We start from the raw sequence: 23661 nt of genomic DNA, 5'->3' as shown, positions 1-23661 counted from the left end.
TATTAATCCATGAATTTAAAACAAATCTATTTGCGGAGCAGGATTTCTTCTCCTTGAAGTATGTGCATTTCTTGGTCATTTAAACACGCTCCACCCCCTACTACTCCCCATTTTTACCCTTTGTTTTGTTCTCTCCCCCTTTTCCCAGTTTTATTAACATTTATTTAATGCATATGGTTATCTACTTGGTACTTTCATATGCCAGAAAAAAAAAATTGCATTTTTTCATTAGCCGATTGGCCTTTTTGTTGCGTTTTCCCATCCTTCTGCATCTTTGTACCAAATCAGTCACAGAGTATCCTCACTTGTGGCATTAAACAATGAAATATACTTTCATAAACATTTTTATTTTTAACTCCAAAATAAGAGCTCAACAAAAGAGAAGCCAGGCGTTTTTTTATAAGTAACATAATTGCGTGCTTTATTGATATACAGAGTAAAGCATTATATAATACAATAGTAAGGCATATTTTTGGTGAATTTGATATGTTGTGAAAATGCAGGAATAAAATATTGATGTATATAAAAATAATTAGTAAAAGTTTACAGTGCTGGATGTTAAAACACAATTTTATGATGACCAGGGTCATAATGACAGTACATGCCAAATGCTGATGTTATGAATTAACATGGAGTAACTTTTTGCAATATAATACTTTGTTTTTAAAAACAATACTATAATTTCTAAATAATGTTCAAAGCAGCAATAAAGCCTCTTTTTCAAGGTATAGAAATATAAACAGACACTCCAAAACTAATGCATAATACATAAACCAAAATGAATAAAACCGTGCAAATTCCTTTCCTTTTAAAAGAAAAAGAAAACTGTGACACACACACGCACACACACGCCAATCTCTGAAATGAAATGAGAGGACAACCATGGCATGGAGCTAGAAGTAAGCTGAATTTAAGGATATCTGGGAAGGATGAGGTGATCCCTTTGAAAAATAAAGCTTATATAGTAAGAAAAAAAACAAAAACATTTTTTTCAATAAAGTAGTAATACAGACAGTGGCATTAACTCGATCAAACCTTTCTTCGTTTCCGTTTTAAATATTAAATTAAATATGTGCATTATTGTGGTAATAAAAGTAAAATAGTTTTGGATCCAGGGGAATATTCCACAAAGCTATACTTAAGATAAAAGGTTTGAGTTGTGCATAAATGAAATATTATTTCCAGGCTGTATTCCAAAAAGTACCATTTTAAAATCATAATCACACAAGTGATATTCCACAGATTCCACAGGTGGCAGAACTATATATTTTCAATGGCTTTTCTTTGTATATATTTCTCTTCAATATTATTTAGCATTAATGGAAAGATTGTCAGATTGCCGTTAATAGATAGAACACAAGCTCTAATTCAATCAGGTTAGAAGTTCTTTTGCACTAAAAATTACTGAAACTCCACGATGTGTATAGCCTTCAAATAAGTCACATAATGGAGCATGAAGCTTTGCTATAAATTCCATAGAAATATCCAGAGACTTGTATCTGGTTATGCAAAGGGTCTCTGGACTTTTACTCATACCATGAAGGATCATTATCCATTTGCTATCTCCTTCCGGAACAGCTTAAACTGGTACTGAAGGCGCACACAAACTATTGCACAAACAAACATTTGTTAATTGGAGAAATAAGTGTGCTTTATATTAAATGGAGAAGGGGGGATCTATAATAGTGTGGAGATTAGGGGTCAGATGCACTAAACTTCAAAAGTGATAAAATGGGGAGTGATAAACAGCCAGCCAATTAGTTCCTACCTGCCATGTCAAAGACTGTTTGAAAAAGGTCAGGCAGGAGCTGATTGGTTGGTTGTTTATCACTCTCCATTGGATCACTTTTGAAGCTTAGTGCATCTGGCCATGTATGTTATGTAGCTTTTAATATTCATTAGAAAATGTTTGGGCTAAATGTTAAATAAATAAATTAAATAAACTTGCAGTCTACAGTTGGGTAGTGTAAGATAGCATACCCGCCAACATGACCCATTGCATTAGGTACAAAATGCTCTGTTGCTGGACTTCCCTGCCAGTGGCAGTTGCAGATGTGAGCCTGCAGCACAGTCCAATATTCAAAAAGGGGAGCCACACCTACTGCCACCCCAAACATCACTGTCCTGGACTCACTGAAGGTTAATGTGACCCCGCCCCCTCTTTGAATTTTGGACTGTGCTCGAGCCCCACTTCTGTAACTGCCACTGGCAGGGAAGTCCAGGAACAGAGCATTTTGTACCTAATTGAATGGGTCATGTTGGAGGGTATATAATATGGTATTCCCATTGCAGTCCTGCAACTGCTGTGGAACTACACATCTCGTCATGCCCTACCACAGTTTTAGCATGCCCTAGTAGCAAAACAGTCAGGGCGTGCTGGGATGTGCATTTGGACAGCAGCCAAAGGGCCACATGCTGAATACCCCTGGTGTACAGTGTTGCAGAATTCTAAAGACCGAAGATTAGCAGCCCATAATAACCCATCACAGCCATACAAGGACTTGAGGACATACAGGATCAGTACAGTAGTTCTCTTTAGCAATGTTATGTTTATCAGGAGATTTAAAAAAATATATTACATATGTGTGCATGTGTGTGTAAATATATGTGTATATAAATATGTATTTGATATCTCAAGTTTCTAACAGATAAGTTGATGCACAGAGAAATATCCCTGTTTGCTACTGAACCTTGTGCATTATAAAAGAACCAGGTTTCCCATAAAACGTAAAGCACAGAGAAGTCACTCTAGTGAGTTTGGAGGCTGTCCTAGAAGTACATGGCTAGTGGCCTTGCATTTTCATGTTGTGACTAGCCTTTGGTGACTTCTGGTGTCCTTATATCCAGTAAGGGCTTCATTAATCCATGGCTTTCTAAAAAAAACATTTTTTAATGAACTATATATTCAGTATTGTTAAAATAAGAAAATATCGTACCAGTACTTTATAATGGGCACTTGCTGGACAAATGAACATTCACACAATGGATAAAGTGGTTATGATGTTATACTGTATGCTTTGCAGAAACGCTCAAAAACACCACAAAACCATAGTGAGGTAGATGGAACATGGTTTGTCAGGTTGATGACAAAAATAAAACACAAAATCAAACCAGTAGTCTGTGTGATCTAGTGGGTTGTCCCTAGTACAATACCCTTGTAATATAACAGTATAATATATCCCAAAATGGGAAGAACAGGTCTTCTGGATTATTCAAAATCTCCAAACTCAAAGTCACTGAAGAACAGCTATTAAATAGCAGGACAGTGAAATGGATGGAAGCATGTGGGGCTCTAGGTATAAGGATATTGGTTACATACCAATGTGTGGACTCTTATACATAAGCACACCGTTGTAGCTTTTCTACCCTGTATCAGTGTGACAACATAGTGATGCAGCTGACCTACACTCCGATGGGAAGCAGAGGACATGCTTGGCGAGTAAGGATGCTGCTGATTGCTGTATCAGAGTTAGCAGAAATGATAGCTCTGCAGTAAAAGCAATCTACTTTCCAACTGCTCTGCTGTTCCAATCACAGGACAAAATAAGTAAATCGCTACAATTTTTGGTTTTCAGAAGCAACAATCAACCATTTTCACATTGGTGTTCCTGGCAGTTAGTCATAGACAATGACTCCATTCCCAGAGAGGGCCTGATAACAAGGGTGGGTCTCACAGTGGGCGACCTTATGCTTTATATTCTGTATTTATTTTATTATTAGTGCCATAGACTGGAAACAAGCTTTCCAAAAGTGCCAATGTGCAGATCTGACAGCTGTATGGAATTAAAATGTACTCTCACAGTAAGATACTGAATTTTAATATGGTCTGTGTCTGATTTTCTATCAACTTAGAACCACTTTCAACTACTAATGATATAGGGGATGTTGAAAAAAAGACCTTAGTACCACATCAGTGATACAAGACATTTCAGGGCTGCATTCTTTTTACTGAAACTAGCAGCCACTTAATCTGCATTGTAACATCTACAATCAGTCCTTATTTCTGGGCACTAGGTGATTGATACACTGACTGTACTGGCCCAATTCATTATTGCTTAACTGCACACATTAAGTCAGGGCATAATAGTGTTCTTAATGGGCACTTAAGAGCAGTCACATTAATTTAAAATCACTGGCTGCTTATATTTTCATCTTCGGTATTAGTCACATTTCAATACTTTCTTAAACAATAAAAATAAATAATTTTACATAAAAATAATTGACGCAAATGTTACCTTGTTGTAATATCAATACCCTGAATGTACCAATGAAAAATTGCCAAACATTTAAAATGTTCTTATTGATATGCTAAAGTAAAATAGCCAGTACTGTGATTTAGTAAAAGCATTCAATTACATGATGAAAGGTTTTAAAATACTTTAAATACAGTTGTCCCGTCTCCCCATTAGCTTGCAAAAACATTTTTTTCCCTTTGAACTTTTCAAGATTTTTATTATCAGGCTATTCAAAATGTGGATCATGAACACAAAGTTTTTACTCCTGAAAGACCAAATAAATGTATTCATATAAAAGCTCTCTATTTGACAACAGGACACTGGTACCTAAAATGGGTGTAGTATGCAGCCCTGACAGTCGGAATTCTGACGGTCATTTCTCCAACATCAGAATCCCAACCATCAGTAATCCGACAGGGGGGCAAGCTCATTGGAGCTCACTGCCCTCGCTACGGTGCACGCTCACAACATGTTCTCCCTCTATGGTGTTTGTGGACCTCCATGCAGGAAAATAGATCCAGACTGTCGGGCATTTAGCAGTCTGGATTCAGATGTTGGGGTAACGACATTTGGAATTCCGACTGTCGGAGAGTCATCCAGCACCCACCTAAAATATCCCATACAATGTAACCAAACACTTTTTATCTGATATTTTTGAAGAATGCCAAACCAAAACACTTTTTGAGAGATGCCATGCCCATAGGGCTAAATATTGTTTTTGTAAGTGTTCCCATTGGCCAAAAATAATGGAGGCTGTGGGTCCAACCAATAATCTGTTTGTCCATTCACAAGGAAACAGAGACATCACCTCACTGGGATTTTATCGATCACTTCACTATTGTCCCCTTAAATATTGGTTCAGCCAACAAAGAGCCAAATGTATTGGGTCCTCATTTGTCAGAAGCGCACATTTTTTTCTTAGCTATTTTCAAATGGAGTTTAAAGTGGCAATTGAAAAACTCAACAATCTGGTTTTGGCATTAAAAACAAACAAAAAAAGAAGCAACTTTAAATCTCTTGGAAAAATCTGCAATTTTGTCAATTCAGTAGCAATTATACTTGTCAGACTCCACTGTATACTGTAGGTTACAAGTACACATTAAGCATTGAGATGCAGAAATAAACAAAGTTTTAGTATTAAGAGTATTGAATATTTTAACATTAATACATTTTAGTAGATGGTTCATAGCACTGTCTATACAGTGATTTCCAGAATACGAAAAGTAAAAAAAATAAAATAATTACGCTAAAATAATACTGAGGGTCATGACCATTTCCATTGATCTTCATATAACAAATGTGTATGTAGCAGGTAGAACAGAAGTTCAGATCAGATTTGGTGCTATAACTGGTATTTTTTGATACAGAAGAATATGATACATGATTTTTGTTGAGCCAAGGTGATTCTAAACTCAATGCACTTTTTTTTTGTTTTCAATGGGAGTTTTTTATATAAAGTTTTTTTTAAGTTTTTTTTTATAAAGCACACTTTACTTTATAATCTTTCTTTATAACTGATATAAATTTTTCTATCAACCCAAAATTGCCCTCCGTAAAAAGAAATGGCAAGTTTTTTTTAAGCTATCAAGATTTTACATGGTTTCTTATTGAATTTGTACAATTGCATAGACATTTAAAATCTGCCATTGTTAATAAAACAATAACAGACTTAAGAAACTACTGAAATCTACAGTATAGTACCACTACCCTTCACAAAAATATAGATATTTTCTTGTAAACTCTTACAGTCTAATCCCCTTTTTGTTGTACGAAGATAGTATATAAAAACACATGCGGTGTGTAAGGAGCGGTTACTCTAACACCTCGTCGTCAGTCATAACGGTGACTAAAGTCTCCATCGCTCTTCCCAAATCATCAGCCATGTGAAAGAGATTTCCTACATTGGTTCCTGCAAAATAGGAAATAATATATATTATCAACATTTATTTTACATTTACAAATACAGGAAATGTAACTTATGAGCAATATACTGTAAGTATTTCAGAAAAAAAAGGTTACACAGCATTCAGTTGTGTAACTTATTTAGAGGACACTAACCACAAACATTGAAATCTTTCGATCATGTAGGTAAAGTACACTGTTCCATAACTGACTTATATCTGATTGCAGCTTTTGGTGCAGTATACAGTAGGCAGCTTTTTATACATTCTCTGTGAAATATTTTTTTTTTTGTCATTGAATCATATTTTAGATTCAGCTTAACAAATATTTTCAATGTAATAAAAAATCATTAGATAAATGCTGGAAAACTTTTGATTGCGGACAAGTGGGTAGGTTAGTCCATGGCTATCTATTTAGCCCTGATAAGCCATCACGTGCCGCAAGTTATTGGGGATTTATTTTGCTTGCCTGAGGCAGGGAAAGCTAAATCCCCAAAGCAGCCCCATGTTCAGTGAAACCGAGGCTGTGGTTGAGTGAAAACACACAGGTTTTACTGACTCTGTATGTTTTTTTTTTTTGTAAATTCATTTTAGTAGTGATGTACCAAAAAGCAATAAAGATTGAAACTGTAGGCACAATTAATATCCTGCGCAGAGGAGCAATAACATATTGAGATATGATCAAAAGGCAAATATAAAAGCATCACCGTATTTTAACATTAATTGTAAAAATAAGCAGAGAAGAGACTACAGAGGGAAGTCTGAAGGGTACAACATTATAGCCTACCAAGAATAGGGGAAATTTACCATGCAGCAGATACCCTCAGAAAGGAAATTAGTATTAGGGAATATAGACAGAATTGAGGATGGCAAATAGCGGGAGAGATAGAGAGGAAAGAAAGGACTGACTCTGTATGTTTTCACAGTGAAACAGTTTGTTTTTAATGGGGTAATCTAAAATCTAAAATTACCAGGGGTAATTGGATACCCCCCAAGGTCTGGAATGGTTGGTGAACACAAACAGGACTATTCAATAACATAAAACATGGACTGCCAAACGTGTCACCCCTGTAAAGGACTAGTACAAACTGATACATTGAGCATAAAAGCAAGAACAATGAAACCTTAAGACAAGTAAATACCATAATGTACAACACAGGGAAGTAAAACTTTTAAAAAATGAATAGCAACTAAATAGCAGTATATACTATGAAAATGTGGTCACATGTATTAAAAAAAAAACACAGCTAGATGATGATTGTATGTAATTCTATGTAACTGATCACATATTTTCAGCTTTTACTGGAAAACGATCAGCCAGGGTGGGTAAAAGCCCTGTGATGCATGTCACAATTTCCTCACTACTGTTGGCCACGTCTTTTCCGGTAGGCCAAGAGTATTGTCCCCCAAAAACAGGGTATCTGCAGAATGTGCATTAGGGCCAACAGCAGTAACATGCATGCAGAGGGTCGAAGAAACCTTCATGTACCTTGATCTCTATTACCATGCTAGCCAAGCTTTGGAAATAGGGGGTTACTGTAAAATATTCCATGCATATTCAAATGTACATATTTGAAGGAAATTCTCCCTAACAGCTTTCCTATCTATGCACAGTAGTATTCAAATATTTTTTTGTCACACTTCACTTAATTAGCTAAATATAGTGCACCAAAACGATATTTGCAATTTGCACTAAGTTCTTAAAAATTCTTAAAATGCTATTTATTGAATTATTAAAGTGTCAAAAGATAAAATGCAAAAATGCCTCAGACTTAGGGGGGTATTCAATGTTTGTCGTGCTCCCGCAGCCATCTCCCGACAGGGGAGATGCCTGTGGGGCCCTATTCAATGCTGTCTTCCCCGACAGCATTGAACAGGGGTTCTCGGCAGAACGAGCCCGACATCACAAGCGGTCGGGCTCGTTCTGCCGAGAAAAGCCGGAAATAGGTGAGCTCCCGGCCGGAGCTCGTCTATTTCCACCCTCAACTCGCGGCCACGCCCCTTTCTCAACGCTCGACGGCCGGGACATTGAATCCCGACCGTCGAGCGAAGCGAGAATGGGACAGGGGCACGGCTGTCGAGCTTGCTCGACAGCCGTGCCCCTGACATTGAATACCCCCCCCTTAAGGTGCCCACACACAGTGCGCTCAAAAGGTGTAAATCACATTGCACAGTGTTTCTTTTGGCTCCGGCGTATGACATCTCAGGTCAAAAAATTGTGATTGACCAGTACTTTTTGCACTAAATCACATCGCATCTACTTCTAATCGCACGTTGTTTTAGGGTATCGCATGCAATTTGAACTAGATGCGATGCAATCTAGTACAAAATGCATCCAGGACAAAACCAACCATGTATGGGCCACTTTAAAGTCAGCAGCCAATAAGTTTAAAATAAACTTATTTTTAAGCCCTTCTAACCTAAGACTTATGTGTCTGTTCTTACATAACCACTAAAACAGGTGAAAAGATTACATAAAGTTTTAGCTCTTAACTAAATCTAGCTGCTAGCAATTGAGCACAGATACAAGTTAGCAGGAAGTGGATGTGAGCCAGATAAATAGCTGTAACACATATTTAGGTGATTATAAGTCTTCAGGAAATCTATTCAACGGGGAACCACATTTTTAAAGACTGTACAGGCTGATATCTGTAAAATGATTAATGACCTAAACATATATTTCAAGGACAAGACAAATTTGGACAGCACTAATATAGACACATGTAGACTACCGTAGAACAATGGCAACATGTTCAAACAAAACCAAATAATGTAACATATCCAAAGACACCAATTAAATAACCAACCATTCATACAATATTCTCCTGCTGGAGAAATGGGATTCCCCATGTAAGCCATCAACTCATGGGTTGTGCACTTCCTACAACTGACCAGGGGATAACGGTACTAATTACACGCGGACACAGTGTTGGGGCCCAGTACAGCTGCAGTAATGAGTCAATGTGCATGGAGAAATTAATATAGTTATGTTTTGGGTTTCAAGCCACTTTACAATTTTAAATAACTATAACATGGCTATATATAATGTGACTTTTTGATTCAATGTAATTATGGTCCAATTGCTAAAAATGTGGAGAATGCCTGCACTACATACATCGTAACAATTACTGGAACATGCCATAAAAAGATTTTGAGTTAACTTAATGCTATAAAAGGCATATTGTGATATTTAACAAAATGATTGACTATATGAAGTTATGCCAATCATTTGATACATCTCTATGATGATTTCTGTACCTCTAATGCACAGATGTCCTAGAGTCAACATTGGTTGCATGTATAAGGCTGACACCATACACATTCCATAGAGGCAGATGTAATATTGTATTAAACCACAAAAAAAACTTGTTAGTGAAATCCAAACTGTTATTTTTGTGTGTTCCACAATGACACTTACTGACAAGATTGCCACTTTCCCTATAAATATTACCCAGATGTTTATGGGATAGAAGCAACCTGTATATAAAATGAAAGTGGGTGCTTCACAGTATTACCCATTTTATTTTAAATTCAGCAACATTTTTACACAATTATTGTGTATACCAGAAATAAACAGATATATACTTATTCTTCAATTCACAGAACAAAACAGATGAAGGAAAGAAGTACTGTTATCCTATAGTATATACAGCACCAAGTCCTGACGGGTCAGGAAGACAGACCACCTTGATGACAAAATATGTCAAGAGGTAGTTTGGTGCATTAGAAGATGAACCAACAGCACTTCCTTCATTTGTGTTCCGCTGTGGACAAAACCAAGGAATTGGTTAACAAGTATATTATCTATTATATTTTAGTTGTAAAACACATGCTGATTAATTAACAAATGCTGAAATGCATCCTTTCATTTTTCACAGATTATGTATATGCTTGTGTGTATATAAAGATACATACATACACAATATACATCACATACAGTACAAACACACACAAGCGCAAGGGTTAATTGCAGCATGGTAGATTATTATACCTCTCAACACTTCTAACCAGATCATGGTAATGATAGCACAATAAAGAGTTTTCTGGTTATAAAATACCAATAGTACAGTGGAAAAGTGCAGCTGTGGACCACATTATATGCACTTCCAAATTATTTGTGACCAAAACAAATTGATATGAAGAGAGGCAGACAAATAAGCCAGCACATTATACCCTGGTCTATGTTCATACAGAACATGATAATGCCATGAGCACTCAGGCCTCATCAGCCTATTCCTATTGTCCCACTAGTAGTTGTGAGGTAGCAAACGTTGGCATGTTAGAGCACTCCTGTATTACGGACTTGGCCAAAGAGACTGCAAGCTGCACAAATGCCAGGCGCAGTATGTGAGATGTGACAGGCGCAAGCTGGATGGCAGTGAGCCCAGTCCCCACTAACCTCTCTCATATGCTTTCCAGGGACAGATCTTCCTTTTGTATTGAGAGGAAGAGGTGGAAGGAAGAAAGAAAGAAAGAAAGAGAAAACCAATAATAAATATAACATTGAACATTGTTAAACCACTTCACATAAATGTAATGTTGCGCTATGGCACAATTACAAGAATAAACAGGCTACAAAGTTATCAGTTCCATATACATGTACCCAATTCCCAAACTTCCTATTCACGAAAAAAGGCACCAAGAAACATTCCTTTTTACTTGACTTCTCAATAAATTATTACTAGGTAATTTTTAAACTACCGGTAGTTATGTCTGGTTCCATTGCAACTGTGTGAGGTGGCCCTACGTACCACATATTGGCTTCTCTCATGGAAGTAGCGGGAGACATATTTCAGAAGTCCTCCTGCACCCCTGAAAGAGCGAATTTCAAAATCCTACCCACGTCTTGATGAAGTGGGCAAGATGGGGACTTAATAAATGGGATGTCAGGTCAGTAGGCAAAGTAAGGGACAAAACAATGCAAATTGCATTATTTTAGCCCCACCACAAATCAAGGCATTTTTCCACTACTGGGATAGGGACGAATGATGGAGAGAGCTGCCCCTGCCCCCAAAGGTGTCCCATAGTATCTCTTCTCTTGGCTTCATTATTGTATTACTAACCTCTGTGAAAAAAAACATTATTTTACACTTTTATAAAGTAAAAAGCTAAAACATATTTTAAGTTTTATTTCAAGTAAGAGAAACTCTAAATTTGATGGATGAGTTCACTTTATGGCAATAAAAACATTGACACCTCTGGCATTGCATTTGTTCTTCCATCACTGAATCAAAGGAAGTTTTACTGATGGGCAAAGCAAAATAGTTTGTAAATGTCACATAAAAAGACAAAACAAAATATTCTAACATTTGTTAAAAAACAAAAAGAAAAAAACTGTTGATTGCAAACAAAAAAAACACACCTGTTACCGTCAGTTGTCAACAAAGGAATTGTCAGGAGTCTGAGGGAAATTGATGTTTTTCAATTGATTCCAAAATATATAAAATCTAATTGTGAGTAGGCTTATAAATGTTTGTTGTGTCTCCAAACAAGTTTTAAAATGCATTTGAAAGCATATTCAATGTTAAGCCCAAAAAACCTTATTGAAGGCTATAAGAAGTATAAAAGATGAAGTAGCTCCAGCAGAATATATGGATGGGACTACTTTGATTTGGTTTAAAAGAACACAAGCTCCAAATTGAGCATCTACAGTCTACAAAACACCTAAGCAACTTCTGATTTCCGCATTGCTGCCTAAACTAAGGATCAGTCAGGAATCTGTAAATCAGGATGCCGCTGTCGTTCTCCTGTTCTCAACTGCCGTAAAATGATTGCTGGGAGATTTATGAACACTCTTGGGGCAGATGCAGAGATGATCATTAGCCTGTTGGCAGGACGCAGCTTATATGCTTCTGCATTGTGCTAAGGTCGTATGCATTTAGAGTACTTGAACACTTATGTCTGAAGAAGCATAAGGTCTCTCATACTCAACTCTGCATAGCCTGCAGTTGCTCTGAGTGTAAGAGGGCCTGCAAACCCTGAAACACAACATTAACTTTCATTGGTAACCTCAGACATGCATATACTTTGGGAGCATATCTTACACTGGGTCATATGCTGCCATCTTTCTTGGATTTATCAATTCCCTAAAGCCAAAAAGTAGCAATGCCCTTTCCCAGGATCCCGGAATTTAGGGCGTTTCTGGCTGGGATCTGAATACCAAGATCGGAGCCCCTAATAACAGGATTTCAGGATCAAACCGCAAACAGGTTGTGCGGCTGAACACTGTAACGTTAGAGGTCACGCTGTGCAGCTGCACACTGTTACACCACAACCGCCTGGAGAAACACTGCTTCACAGCAATTTCAAGTGCAGCGTCCGGAAGCCAATCCTGGGATCTAGTTTTTTCAATCCCAGGATTTAAAAAATGGCACGGGACTGTCCACCCTAGACAGAAGTTTCCCTTTTGTACAAGCAAATTATCATTTGGTTTGGTTACATACTTGCGCTTAGATGGAGACACAGTTTTCACATGTGACCCTACCAATTTCTAGCCCTTCCATAGCTCTTAAACTTTCCAACACGCTATCTCAAACACCATACATACGCACAGAACACCTGGCCGTGCCAATTGCTTTATTATTAAGCAACACGCTTTACACAAATGTGTTCTATGGCACATCCATCAATGTCTCTGGATAAAATGGATCATTTGTTACTACAATGTCTATATGACTCCAATGGGGAAAATAACCTTATTCTTACTGAACTATTGTACCTGCAGCTATGGTTTTAACTGTGTATATCCCAATACTTTCTCCCCTCTGGAATAACCTGCAAACTCTCCCAGGGTAGCACATATGCATCTGTCGGATATTGGTTGTGGGCTAGTAAAGCTTGATCATGAAGAAATCATGCCATTGGATGACACTTTACCTGTGCATGTCAGTGGGTGTTTTCCCCAATTATGTTAAATGAGCTGGAGATTATGTAGGCAGCGAGGCGTGCTGCTGATATACAGCATCAAGGAAATGTCCTAAGCTTTTTTTACTGTCCATATCGACTGTGTGAGTGAAAACCCCCATGTCGACCTTTAGACTGTTGACCTAGCCCATGTCTACCTAATGCATGTGTCGACCTAATGACCCTGTCGAGCTAACCCCATGTCGACCTTCCTCTTGTCAACCCTATGACCCACACCAGTGCGAATATTCAGCACAATGATTTTTTTCTCTGTTACTGTTATTTAGGTGGGATCTGATCATATTTTATCCAAGTGACCTCTGGCTTTGGTCATTATTGCAACTGTTGTATTATACCAGTGAGCAGGCGGTACTAACATAGTGTGACAGCAGAACGCCTGGCGGCATAAGATACTACTATTGGTAAATAGTGACTGATTACAGCAGCTTAATAATAAACAGCCACATACAAAGTGGCATTCAAGTAATGGACATGGGTCATTGAAAATGATTGTATACATTCATAAATCCATTTTGTGCACTGTATTAGCATAAAAAAAAGCCAGCACAATGCAAAAAAACAAAACAAAAAAACAGCTTATGAGGGCTTAGTAATGGAGAAATATTGTGTAACCAAATGAGTACAACCAACATTTTAAAGTTCAACAATATTCCAAAATTGTTCACCACTGATTATACATTCGGGGGTCACAACAGGATCTTTAATCGAGAAAATGGCACATGCAAACAAGTGATCTCTTCTATTCTCCACTCAACAAGTGTCAAAGGTCAGAGGGGACAGGTCGATTAAGTTCTTGGTAGAGATCTAAGCAATGTGTTCCACAGGTCATGCTGGTTTACGGAGCTAGACTAGCCCTAAGCACGCTTGTTTACAGGGTTAGAATGGCCCTAAGTACGCTTGTTTACAGAGCTAGAATGGCCCTAAGCTATAATGGAATAGAATACATTTGTGTAACTAGATGATTAGTGGTGTAAAGTTAACAAAGATATTGTATGAAATGCATCACAAAAACCCATGTCATAAAAGACACTTACTTTCTTTTGATGCTCAGATTCATTTTACTACTACAAAGTTTAAAATTAAGGTTATGACATGAAGTTAGACTTCCTGTAAGTATAGTGTTACCCTGATCTGAACGGTTGGCTAGGATATGTTGACAGTTGTTTTAATGACATGAGAATGTTGACATGGTCATAGGGTTACATTGTAATTGTCAACCTTTTGACTGCGTCCAGATCGGAGCGGTCCAGCCATGTACGTAAGCTCCTCTCCTAACCTCACTTGTGACAGTCATTCAGGCAGCAGTAATAGTGATGCTTCTTCTCTGTGAAAGTCCCATTAATGCAAACATATCCATGGGGTATAAAATAAAATAATATATATTTATTGCTTCACAAAAGGTGTAACATAGCAGAGCTGCGCTAGAAATGTTGAAGCCTTCAGGGAACAATGTACTTTCTCCTATTATTAAATTAAATGGGTACAAGTTATTCTGGAAAGTGACCAGGATAATCTCATAATGCACTTTTATTAAAATGAGTGGTACCTGGCAGACATGGAAATATAAAGTTAAAAGACACCAATGGGCCAACCTCCTCTTCCCCTGGCTAAATTCTCCTTGTCTGCTGGAAATTTACAGTAAGCTGACATTTATTAAGTGGAATTAAGAATAAAAAAAATAGTAGTATCTCACAACTTCAGCCATCTGTATTTCCGCTTCAGTAAAACAATACTGCATCTCTGCAGAACAGGCAGCTGCTAGAGACACATGACATTTTAGATTTTTTTAAGTCATGGAACTTACCACCCAAAGGGGCAAACAGAGTTGGTCACCACAAAAAAGGGGGAGATTTGTGAAGCAGCTAAACAGATCTATGTTAGACTTAAGCCCCCCCGCCCCCCCATACACCATGCGAGGGGAGAAGTCCCATAAGATCTCCCCAGTCCCAGTAGGGGCTGCCAGATCCGATTAAATGTGATGACAGCCCTTGCGATTTCCAGCTCCGATCCGACGTGCTCAGAATCTGAGGTGAGACATGTACATTTGACACTTTCACACGATTTTTCTGCCCGATGCATCGGAATTGGGTGAAAAGAGCCCAAGTCACACTAGTATATGGACACCATTAGATTTTTGCACGTAGGTTTGCAGAGGAGCAGAAGGGCACACTAGCCAATAGGAAGAGCCAGGCAGAGTATGTGTTTTGATTGCATAGGATGTGGTCAGCGCAGCATTGTGAAAGGGATGTACTATGACGAAAATGCGGTAAAACCCGTGTTTTACTGCATTTTCATATCTACTAACACCCGGCCGTCGTGTCTCTGCAGGGAAGGGTATCACCCTATAGAAGCCTATGAACTTCTATCGCCGTCCGCCGCAGCCTCCCAGCCAGCCAGGGATGCCCTTCTGGCTGCAGGGGGGAGGAGGAGACACCACAAAGCCAAGGAGGTTACTGAGACCCCCCGCAAACCATATTACAGGTATCGCGGGGGGCCTCAGTCACCGCACCGCGATGTCAGCCGCATATGTTAGTACATATGCGCTGGCATTGCGGCGGCCGGGCGGCAATGTATATTAATATCTCATCTAGTTTGTTTAACATGATCCATGTTGCATCTTAACAAGGGCCTTTCAAAAAAGTGATTCTCCTCATAAGCTTCCTTCTGCCACAAACCTAGGTACACTGAACATGTAGCGTCATGACAGATGAATGTGGTTTGTAGTATGCTGGGTGGACATTCTCATTCACTTTCTCACACAAATTTGTTCAGTAAGTATCCTAGCCATTTCCACAAACTGAAATCCTGATAGCATGACTTGCTGGGAGTGTACAAGGATTGGCGTAAAGAAAATCTAGATTACCATGTGCAATACAAGGTGCTTTGCAGTGGGCAATCAACATTTAGACCACCTTACAGCCTAATCAATCACAGGAATTGACTACACACACACACACACACACACACACACACACACAAAACTGCCAGATTTCCATTGTCCGTTTCCACAGTATATGCACAACTGAAAAAACAGAACTGTATACCGCATTCTTTAAACAAAACAATCTATATACTTAAATTACACAGGATTATAAATGGCAATATATCCTATAACCAGGTATATACAAGACAACATATTCTATCCTAAAATATTATATTACAAAACACACAGTTGCTTACATTATGCAGCATATAACAGTAAAGGTACATGTGTATGCACACATATTGTATACCAATATAAAGAAATAGATTAGGGTTTATAGATCTCATTCTAATTGTACACATACTGTATGTATGTTCTGTATGGTGAAGATACAATTCTTAATCGCTGTAAATGGCATTGGGCAATGTATACGTAAATGGCATCTGTGGCAACAGGATATAGCTACACTACAGAAAAGAGAATAAACTCTCACACCACAGAAAAACAGAATTCATCATAACGATCAAATAAGTCTAGGTGATGTTAACAGGTTTACCCTATTATGCCCGATAAAACATCATACCCTAACTACAAAACTCTTTGCTGTTAGAGCTGGGGTAGCCAACCCTAGTCCTCGAGAGCTACCAACAGTGCATGTTTTGCAGGTCTCCTCACAGTATTACACGTGAGCTAATTAGCTCCATCTGTGTTTTTCTAATCAGTTAATTGAAAGCCTTAAATATAATTTCTGTGGTTGACTTCCCCTCCTAGTAGGACCATAGACATCACAGTCTCTTTAGTTTAAACATACATACATAATTACACACATGCATACATATATTTATATAAGATGCTTGTGTGTGTGTGTGTGTGTGGACCCATATTTATTTTGCCTCCGAGCAACTGGGGCGAACTTACGCCACTGCTGGGAAGTGTAGATCCACAGCAGTTTCAAGTAGAAATAAGTTTAAATACTGCTTAACCAATTTAAGACAGTACAAAAAATAACGTGGAATGGACCCGTATACACTTTCAGACAATCGCCATTAATCAGCAACATAATGGAGTTCTACGGGAACACTTACTTGGCACATACAGATATGTCCTTAGACATCATTGGTGCAGTCACGCTAAACAGCCCCTCTGTTTAGGGTAAATGCATGCCAGGTAGTATTAGGCTCTTCTAGTGCAGGGTGCCTTATTTTGCAGAAAATGCAACACCATTGTCTCCTAATGCACCCTTATCACACTGCATTAAGAAAGGCATTTTCAGCTACAAAAATTAGCACAGCAAAGTACTGTACCTTATGACTTAAGACCCATACACACTGGGTGACTGAGCTGAAAGCCGATCAGTTTACTCGTTTGAGCTACTTTCAGCTCGAAAGCTGACCAGTGTGTACGGAACAGTTGTGAGCCGCTCATCTGCTGGTATTGCCAACAGATAGATGCTGATGGTTGGTTGTCAGTACCTGTCTCCCAGACGCCTGACTCCCAGAGTGGGTACCTGTCCGGGGAGCGGCAGGAGCAGGGACTGGTCCGGGGAGAGGCACAAGGTGTAGCGGCAGGCCGGGAGCGGGGACCGCGGCGCAGATGCTGAGCAGAGACCGGGGGCGCGGCGGGATAATAGAAGGAAATCCTATTCAAAAGACTGAGCGGCCGCTGATTGGCTGGGAACTCAGCCAATCAGCGGCCTCCCAGTCTTCTGAATAGGATGGTTTCTATTCTCCCGCTCGTCGTGGGGACCGCAGAGCGGCGTGAATGAATGTAATATCAAATGGCACTACAAATTTACAAACTAAAAACTATTTTTTACAAAAGAGATAGAAAGGTTACAATATAGCAACATCGGTGAACTAAATGATGCAACGTTTCTCTACCACATTTTCCTCATTTTCCAAACCTGGATAAGAAAACAGGAACAGTTTCTTCAACGATTCGTGTTGAATTCAATATTTATATTTTTAAAGGAAGAAAGGAGTCATTGGGCGATATTAGTATATTTTGTGCATGGTCTCAAAGTGGTAACTAGTGCTTCATGTGAAACTTTCTGCTTAAAAGCCCTCAGCAGCGCTTAACTATAAGGAATTCCATCGTTAAATTAGGATGCATTATGTGCGAATACAAGTTGCTAATGGTCCTTTCTGATCACAGGACCGGACATATGAGAATGGACAGCAAGCATAAGGAACACATCTATAGAGCAGAAAGGGACAAGTGATAGTATTACAGTGATGGCTAACCTGGACACTCCAACTGTTGTTGAACTACACATCCCAGCATGCCCAGCTACAGTTTTACGATTTGGCCATGATGCAGGGCATGCTGGGATGTGTAGTTCAACAACATCTGGAGTGTCAAGGTTAGCCATCACTGTAATATTACAAGCAAATATAATCATTTAAACAAGTAAAACAAAGTCCATTAAATACAATTTGCATTCTGAAATGTACACTAGTAGGTACACCTATAGGGGGGTTTCTAGCTGCCTCAAAGCATACATCCAGCAAGGAAATGGTTGTGATGAACCGACAGGCAGGTCCTTTACGCGTTTTTTATAGCATGAGGCTGTGGATCACTAATATATACATATCTGTATACCTCCCCACCCTTCTTCTTTCTCTGGGTATACACTAGAAGATATATCTGCAGATCAATTGATCTGCAGATATATCTACAGACGGATTGGGCAGCGTGCCCTCCATACACACTACCCGATCCGTCGGGATTGACATAAAAAAAATGGGCAGCGCATCTGCTGGACTGGCGGTTGGCAGATCACTCGTACATATAACATGATGCGCCAATATATCTTTAGATATGTGGGGCATCAGCTGTGTTGCACATCCAACACAATATATCTGAATGACACCATTCAGATATATCGCTGGCACACACTGGCCGATGGTCCATCAATAAATTGTTGTTCAATTGAACAACCAATATAAAAATCGGCCAGTGTGTGTATATACCTTTAGTGTACTCTGCTGATGTCACTTTGCATCTAGGATGCAGGCAGGCCTTCCCAAGCATGCGACTGAAAGGTAAAGCATTGGATGGAAGAAAGTAATGCTGCTTTCAGACCGCATAACTGGCTTTGACCCTGTATTTGAAAACGTTTCCAAAAACGGGTCTGCCAGGTAAAACCCCTTTCACACCGCATCTCTTAAACGGTATATTACCGTTTAAGTGCCGTTTTTGGAAACTTTCCAAATACCGGGTCAAAGCCAGTGCAGTCTGCAGTGCGGTCGTCAGACACCCCCCCCCCCCCCGCAGGTTAACATCCCCACCACCCCCCCCAATGTGTTTAAGAAACCCCCCCAATGTGTTAAGAACCCCCCCCCCCCCCCTGTGCAGCCGGTACCTCCTTAATTGCGGATCCCGGCAGTATGGACGGCTGTGCTTATTTAAAAAAAAAAGTGACTTTCGGAAAATGGCTGCCCCATAGGAAAACCTGTTTAAAAAAAAACTGTATTTCGTAAAGGAGGGGGGAGGGAGTCGGGGGATGTTAACGCGCGCGGGGGGGCTCCAGTGCTATGAATATTTAATGAGCGCTCATTAAATATTCACTGCGCTGAATTTAGGACCCAGCTCATTGGCTGGGTCCTAAATACCGTTTCAGACCCGATTTTGATGCCAAAATTTAAAATGGTCAAAAAACGGCAAAATACCGGTTTTTAAGTGCGGTCTGAAAGGGGCATCAGTGTGCAGCAAGGTAGGGATCTTAATATAACTTGGGTAAGGGCATAGGCTGATAAACTATTGTGGCGTAATGAGTTCAGTGGGTGGATACATTTTTATGAAATATGGATAGAAATTATTAAATGTTGAGGTAAATACCATTCATTTTGGGTCTGAAAATGTTGGAGCGAAACAAGTCTATTAAATGTCCATACTATAAACCTAATATCATGGTGGTGTGAGAAATGAGGCCTAATTATTAAACATGGATGCTATTGATTTTGTTAGAGATTTGCTTAACACTGGCTAAAACGATAGTCACATCCATTGCATGATGGTCATTTCCACTTTAGGAGCGTAACATGGAAAATCTATTTTACAAATCCAGTGTATGTCAACGTTTGTCATTTGATGCTAACATTCCTAACAGGGCGCCCAGTTTTCTGACGTACGCAGGGGATGCGCGCACGCGATCCGACCACCAGCCCCTGGATGGAAGAGGCAGGCTCCATCTGTACACCTTTCCTTAATACGCCATGCATCACAAAATGCGTGGCATGTGTTCCCGTACAGCTCTGGTAATGATAGGCTTATAATCACTATGATAATAAGACTCACAAGCAGACCTTACTGATTAAAATAATATGTGGCATGCCTATATTCTGTGTGGGATAGCAGCTCTATCTACATAGTAAATGTATTACACTTATTTCCTGGAAAACACCAACATATGAATGAGATGCAACTTGATAGAAAAAATTGCACAAAAAGCAGCTCCATGCTACCTAGTCAAACCATGAAGCTAGATGCATGTGGACACATCTGTAGCAAACCTACATAAACTAGGAACATGATTAAACATAGATAATAGGATGTCACCCGAATCATTTTGTTTGTAATTCTTACCTCTTGCAGTTGGGAAGGAGTTGTTAAGCTGCTCCATGACTTCCTCTAATCCTGTGCTTGTGTTATGGGGGGGACTGAGGAGGTCATCCTCACCTAAAGAAAAACAAAATAGGGGACTAATTACATTTTTTTTATATGGGCACCAGTAGACATGATTCATTGTAACTAAATCTAGCATAGATACTACATACATGCTAACTTAATATACAAAGTAACAACTTAGGCCTGCTGACCAGGATGACCCATCAAGTGATACTAATGAAGTTTCTAGTAACAATGCAGAAACATTCCAGTTCTATTGCATTGTCCAGGTTTGGGTCCTGATTGCACAAATAGGGGAATAATATAAATTAACCAAACTGTCGCTGACATAACAGCTGTCCGAGTTGCCAGCAGTCCTAGATTGCGCCTCAAAATGGGCGTATTTTTCACCCGATGTTACCTTGTAAATGATTGCAGCTTTAACAATACGGCCAAAATTGGATACAATTCTGAACCTTTCTCAACTCCGACTATTTTATTTACCAGATTGAATCCGTGATAAACTGATGGACCTATATAGTTTTGCGCTTCTGAATTGGAGAAAAGTGGCTTTTTATAAGGCATTTTTTTTCGCAGCCTGTTGGGATCCCAAACAAAAATGCCCAATGGCCGTTACTTTCGAGGTTAACTAGATAGTGCCAGGGGGTCAATTTGTTTGCGGTAAATTACCGTGGATAATAAAATATTTCCCTAAACCTCCAAAGTTAGTCTTGAATGCTTTTTCAGTTACATTGCTTTCAATTTTTTACTAGCTTTAATACTGAATTAGAACTTGACAGACAGGCCTTTTTGAAACTTTTTCAGGCATACTGTATGTAATTCACACCATAACACTGAAACATTAAAAATAAAGAGTAAATGGTGCTGCTCCCACATACATTTTAAAATGTAAATGCTAACATTTCTGCACGTTGCTCACCACCAGTACAGTGGATTGTACAGAAGAAAGTACACGAGAACAACATTAAACATGCATAAGGGCACTGGTTACAAAGCATACTATTGGGCTCCGTGTCACTCTGCAACCACCCTGCAACAGCATTTTCTGGAGAGATTTGCATCTGTTATAAATGAATCATTAATAAACTTGCATGGTTTCCCGCTCTGGTAACCAAACTCTGAGAAACTCCATAAATGAGAGATATTGCTCATTTTGACCCTTCTGAGTATTATCGCTCCATTATATAGCCCAGTGTGTACGCTATTGTCAAAGCACTCTCACTAAGCGTGCTCTGTGCATGTACAGATGAGGGAACAATTGTTAACTGATCTTAATGGATTGTTGCTGATGCCCACAGGCATCGCTAAGTGTATCTGCACTTAACAATGCCATTGTACGCACCATAAAGGTGTTTACAGTATAAGTTGGTCATCCAAGGAACTTGGGTGGTTGTTATTCTAGGTCCTTTACTAGATTTATAGCGGCAATATTACCATTAATTATAGGTACATCATGGGCCATAAAGTAGTGGCAACTAAAGCATGAATCGCTAATCATTGGCAGTGGCTCAGAATATTGCAGGGTACACATTGCAGGGATATCTGCCCGATTTGTTTTAAGCCGTGTAAACACGGCAGCGATGTTTGCGAATATCGTGGGCAATATGGTCGCTGGCGACCATATTGCTAGTGATGGGAGTGTGCCCCGGCGATAAATCGTCGGGTGCGCGCTCCCATTTTCTGCCCCATTCTAATCTCTGGTCGCAGGAGCTTGCTCCTGCGACCAGCTGATTACCTCTGCGGCACCCCTGGCAGAGGTTTCTTTTCATCAGCGACCATCTCTGGTCACCGATGAAAAGGGGGCATTGAGCGATATATCGTACGTGTGTACGCACCTTTTCTGACCATATCAAAATTACAATTTTGTCAGGAACGGGCAGTGTGTACACTCAGTCCGCGTGCCCCACATCCACATGTGATCATTTGGTGGGCCTCACTGCAGGGTCAACCTGAGATTATTGCGTGCAGAGCTGTACAGTGTAGTCAATCCATCCTTTGTTACATCATCCAACACGACCTCTACGCTCCTCCCAAGATCTGCGTCTCTCATCCACACTCATTACCCGTTCCCATTCCCGACTGCAGGACTTTCTTCGGGCTGCACCCACTCTGTGGAATGCCCTCCCAAGCACAATAAGACTCTCCTCCAGTCTCCAAACCTATAAGCGTTCCCTGAAGACTCATCTCTTCAGGCAAGCTTATCAAATTCCAGAACCAGTCATAGAACCTTGCATTCTGGTGGAATCGATGCAATAAAGAATACAGTATATATCCTTATGTATCAGTGCCTATTTCCCTATAGATTGTAAGCTTGCGAGCAGGGCCCTCCTACATTTTGACTGTCTGTAAATACCCTGTTTTGTTGTATCACTGTCTGCTATTGTAAAGCGCAACGGAATATGCTGCGCTATATAAGAAACTGTTAATAAATAAATAATAAATACATTGATTGGATGTGTAAGCTTGATATGATATGCTGCCAGGTATATCGTCTGGGTTTAGGAGGAAGTGTTTGTTTATTCCGCACAGGACAGCCGAGAGGGGGGGGGGTGTACTAATTACCCGGGCCCAGGCTTGCTGGAGGGGCCCGGCAGGGGCCCTGGTCCAACCCCCCTTCCCCTCCATCCCTCCCGAGCAGCAGACACCTACAGCTGTAGGTGTCTGCTGCTGCTGAGGGAGGGGGGACAATAACACTCCCCCCTCCACTAGAATACTTTTTTTCACACCCTCCCCCAAACATTTTGGGGGGCGTGGTCTAATCGTGGAGGTGACACACCTTTGTAATTAGGCCACGTACCAAAATTTTACCGGGCCCGACATACCTCTCGGCTGCCCTGATTCTGCACTGCTCCTTTGTATGGATCACGTTATTCCCTTTCGCTTGTATATATTATTTTTCTTATTTATCGCACTATTTATGTGTGGTGTTATTATAGCTTAAGCAGATGTGGTGCTACCCCCCTTCTCTAAATATATGTACATATACAATGGGAGAGAGGAAGATTAGAGGTTTCCTGGGTGCACACTGGGAATTGTCATGTGGTCCATT

At 39.7% G+C, this 23661-nt stretch overlaps 1 protein-coding gene across 13 annotated transcripts in view; it reads right to left on the bottom strand.

The window, feature by feature from the left end:
- Positions 1 to 410: 410 nt before the first annotated feature.
- Positions 411 to 23661, bottom strand: part of DMD (dystrophin) — a 1973025-nt gene continuing 1949774 nt past the window's right edge. For 11 of the 13 annotated variants that reach the window (XM_083174337.1, XM_083174342.1, XM_083174334.1 and 8 more), the window contains 2 exons: positions 20571 to 20663; positions 411 to 6144 (listed from right to left, as the gene is read on the bottom strand). In XM_083174337.1, the coding sequence (XP_083030463.1) occupies positions 6047 to 6144; positions 20571 to 20663 (191 nt within the window). In that variant the 3' untranslated portion in view covers positions 411 to 6046. Of the gene's footprint in view, positions 6145 to 10535; positions 10568 to 20570; positions 20664 to 23661 lie in introns of all 13 variants that reach the window. The other 2 variants (XM_083174338.1, XM_083174336.1) reach the window with 2 other exon arrangements.

Source organism: Crinia signifera, chromosome 2 (genome assembly GCF_055691185.1).
Source record: "Crinia signifera chromosome 2, ASM5569118v1, whole genome shotgun sequence".
Taxonomy (NCBI): Eukaryota; Metazoa; Chordata; class Amphibia; order Anura; family Myobatrachidae; genus Crinia; species Crinia signifera.
This window is presented reverse-complemented; position numbering and strand designations above follow the sequence as displayed.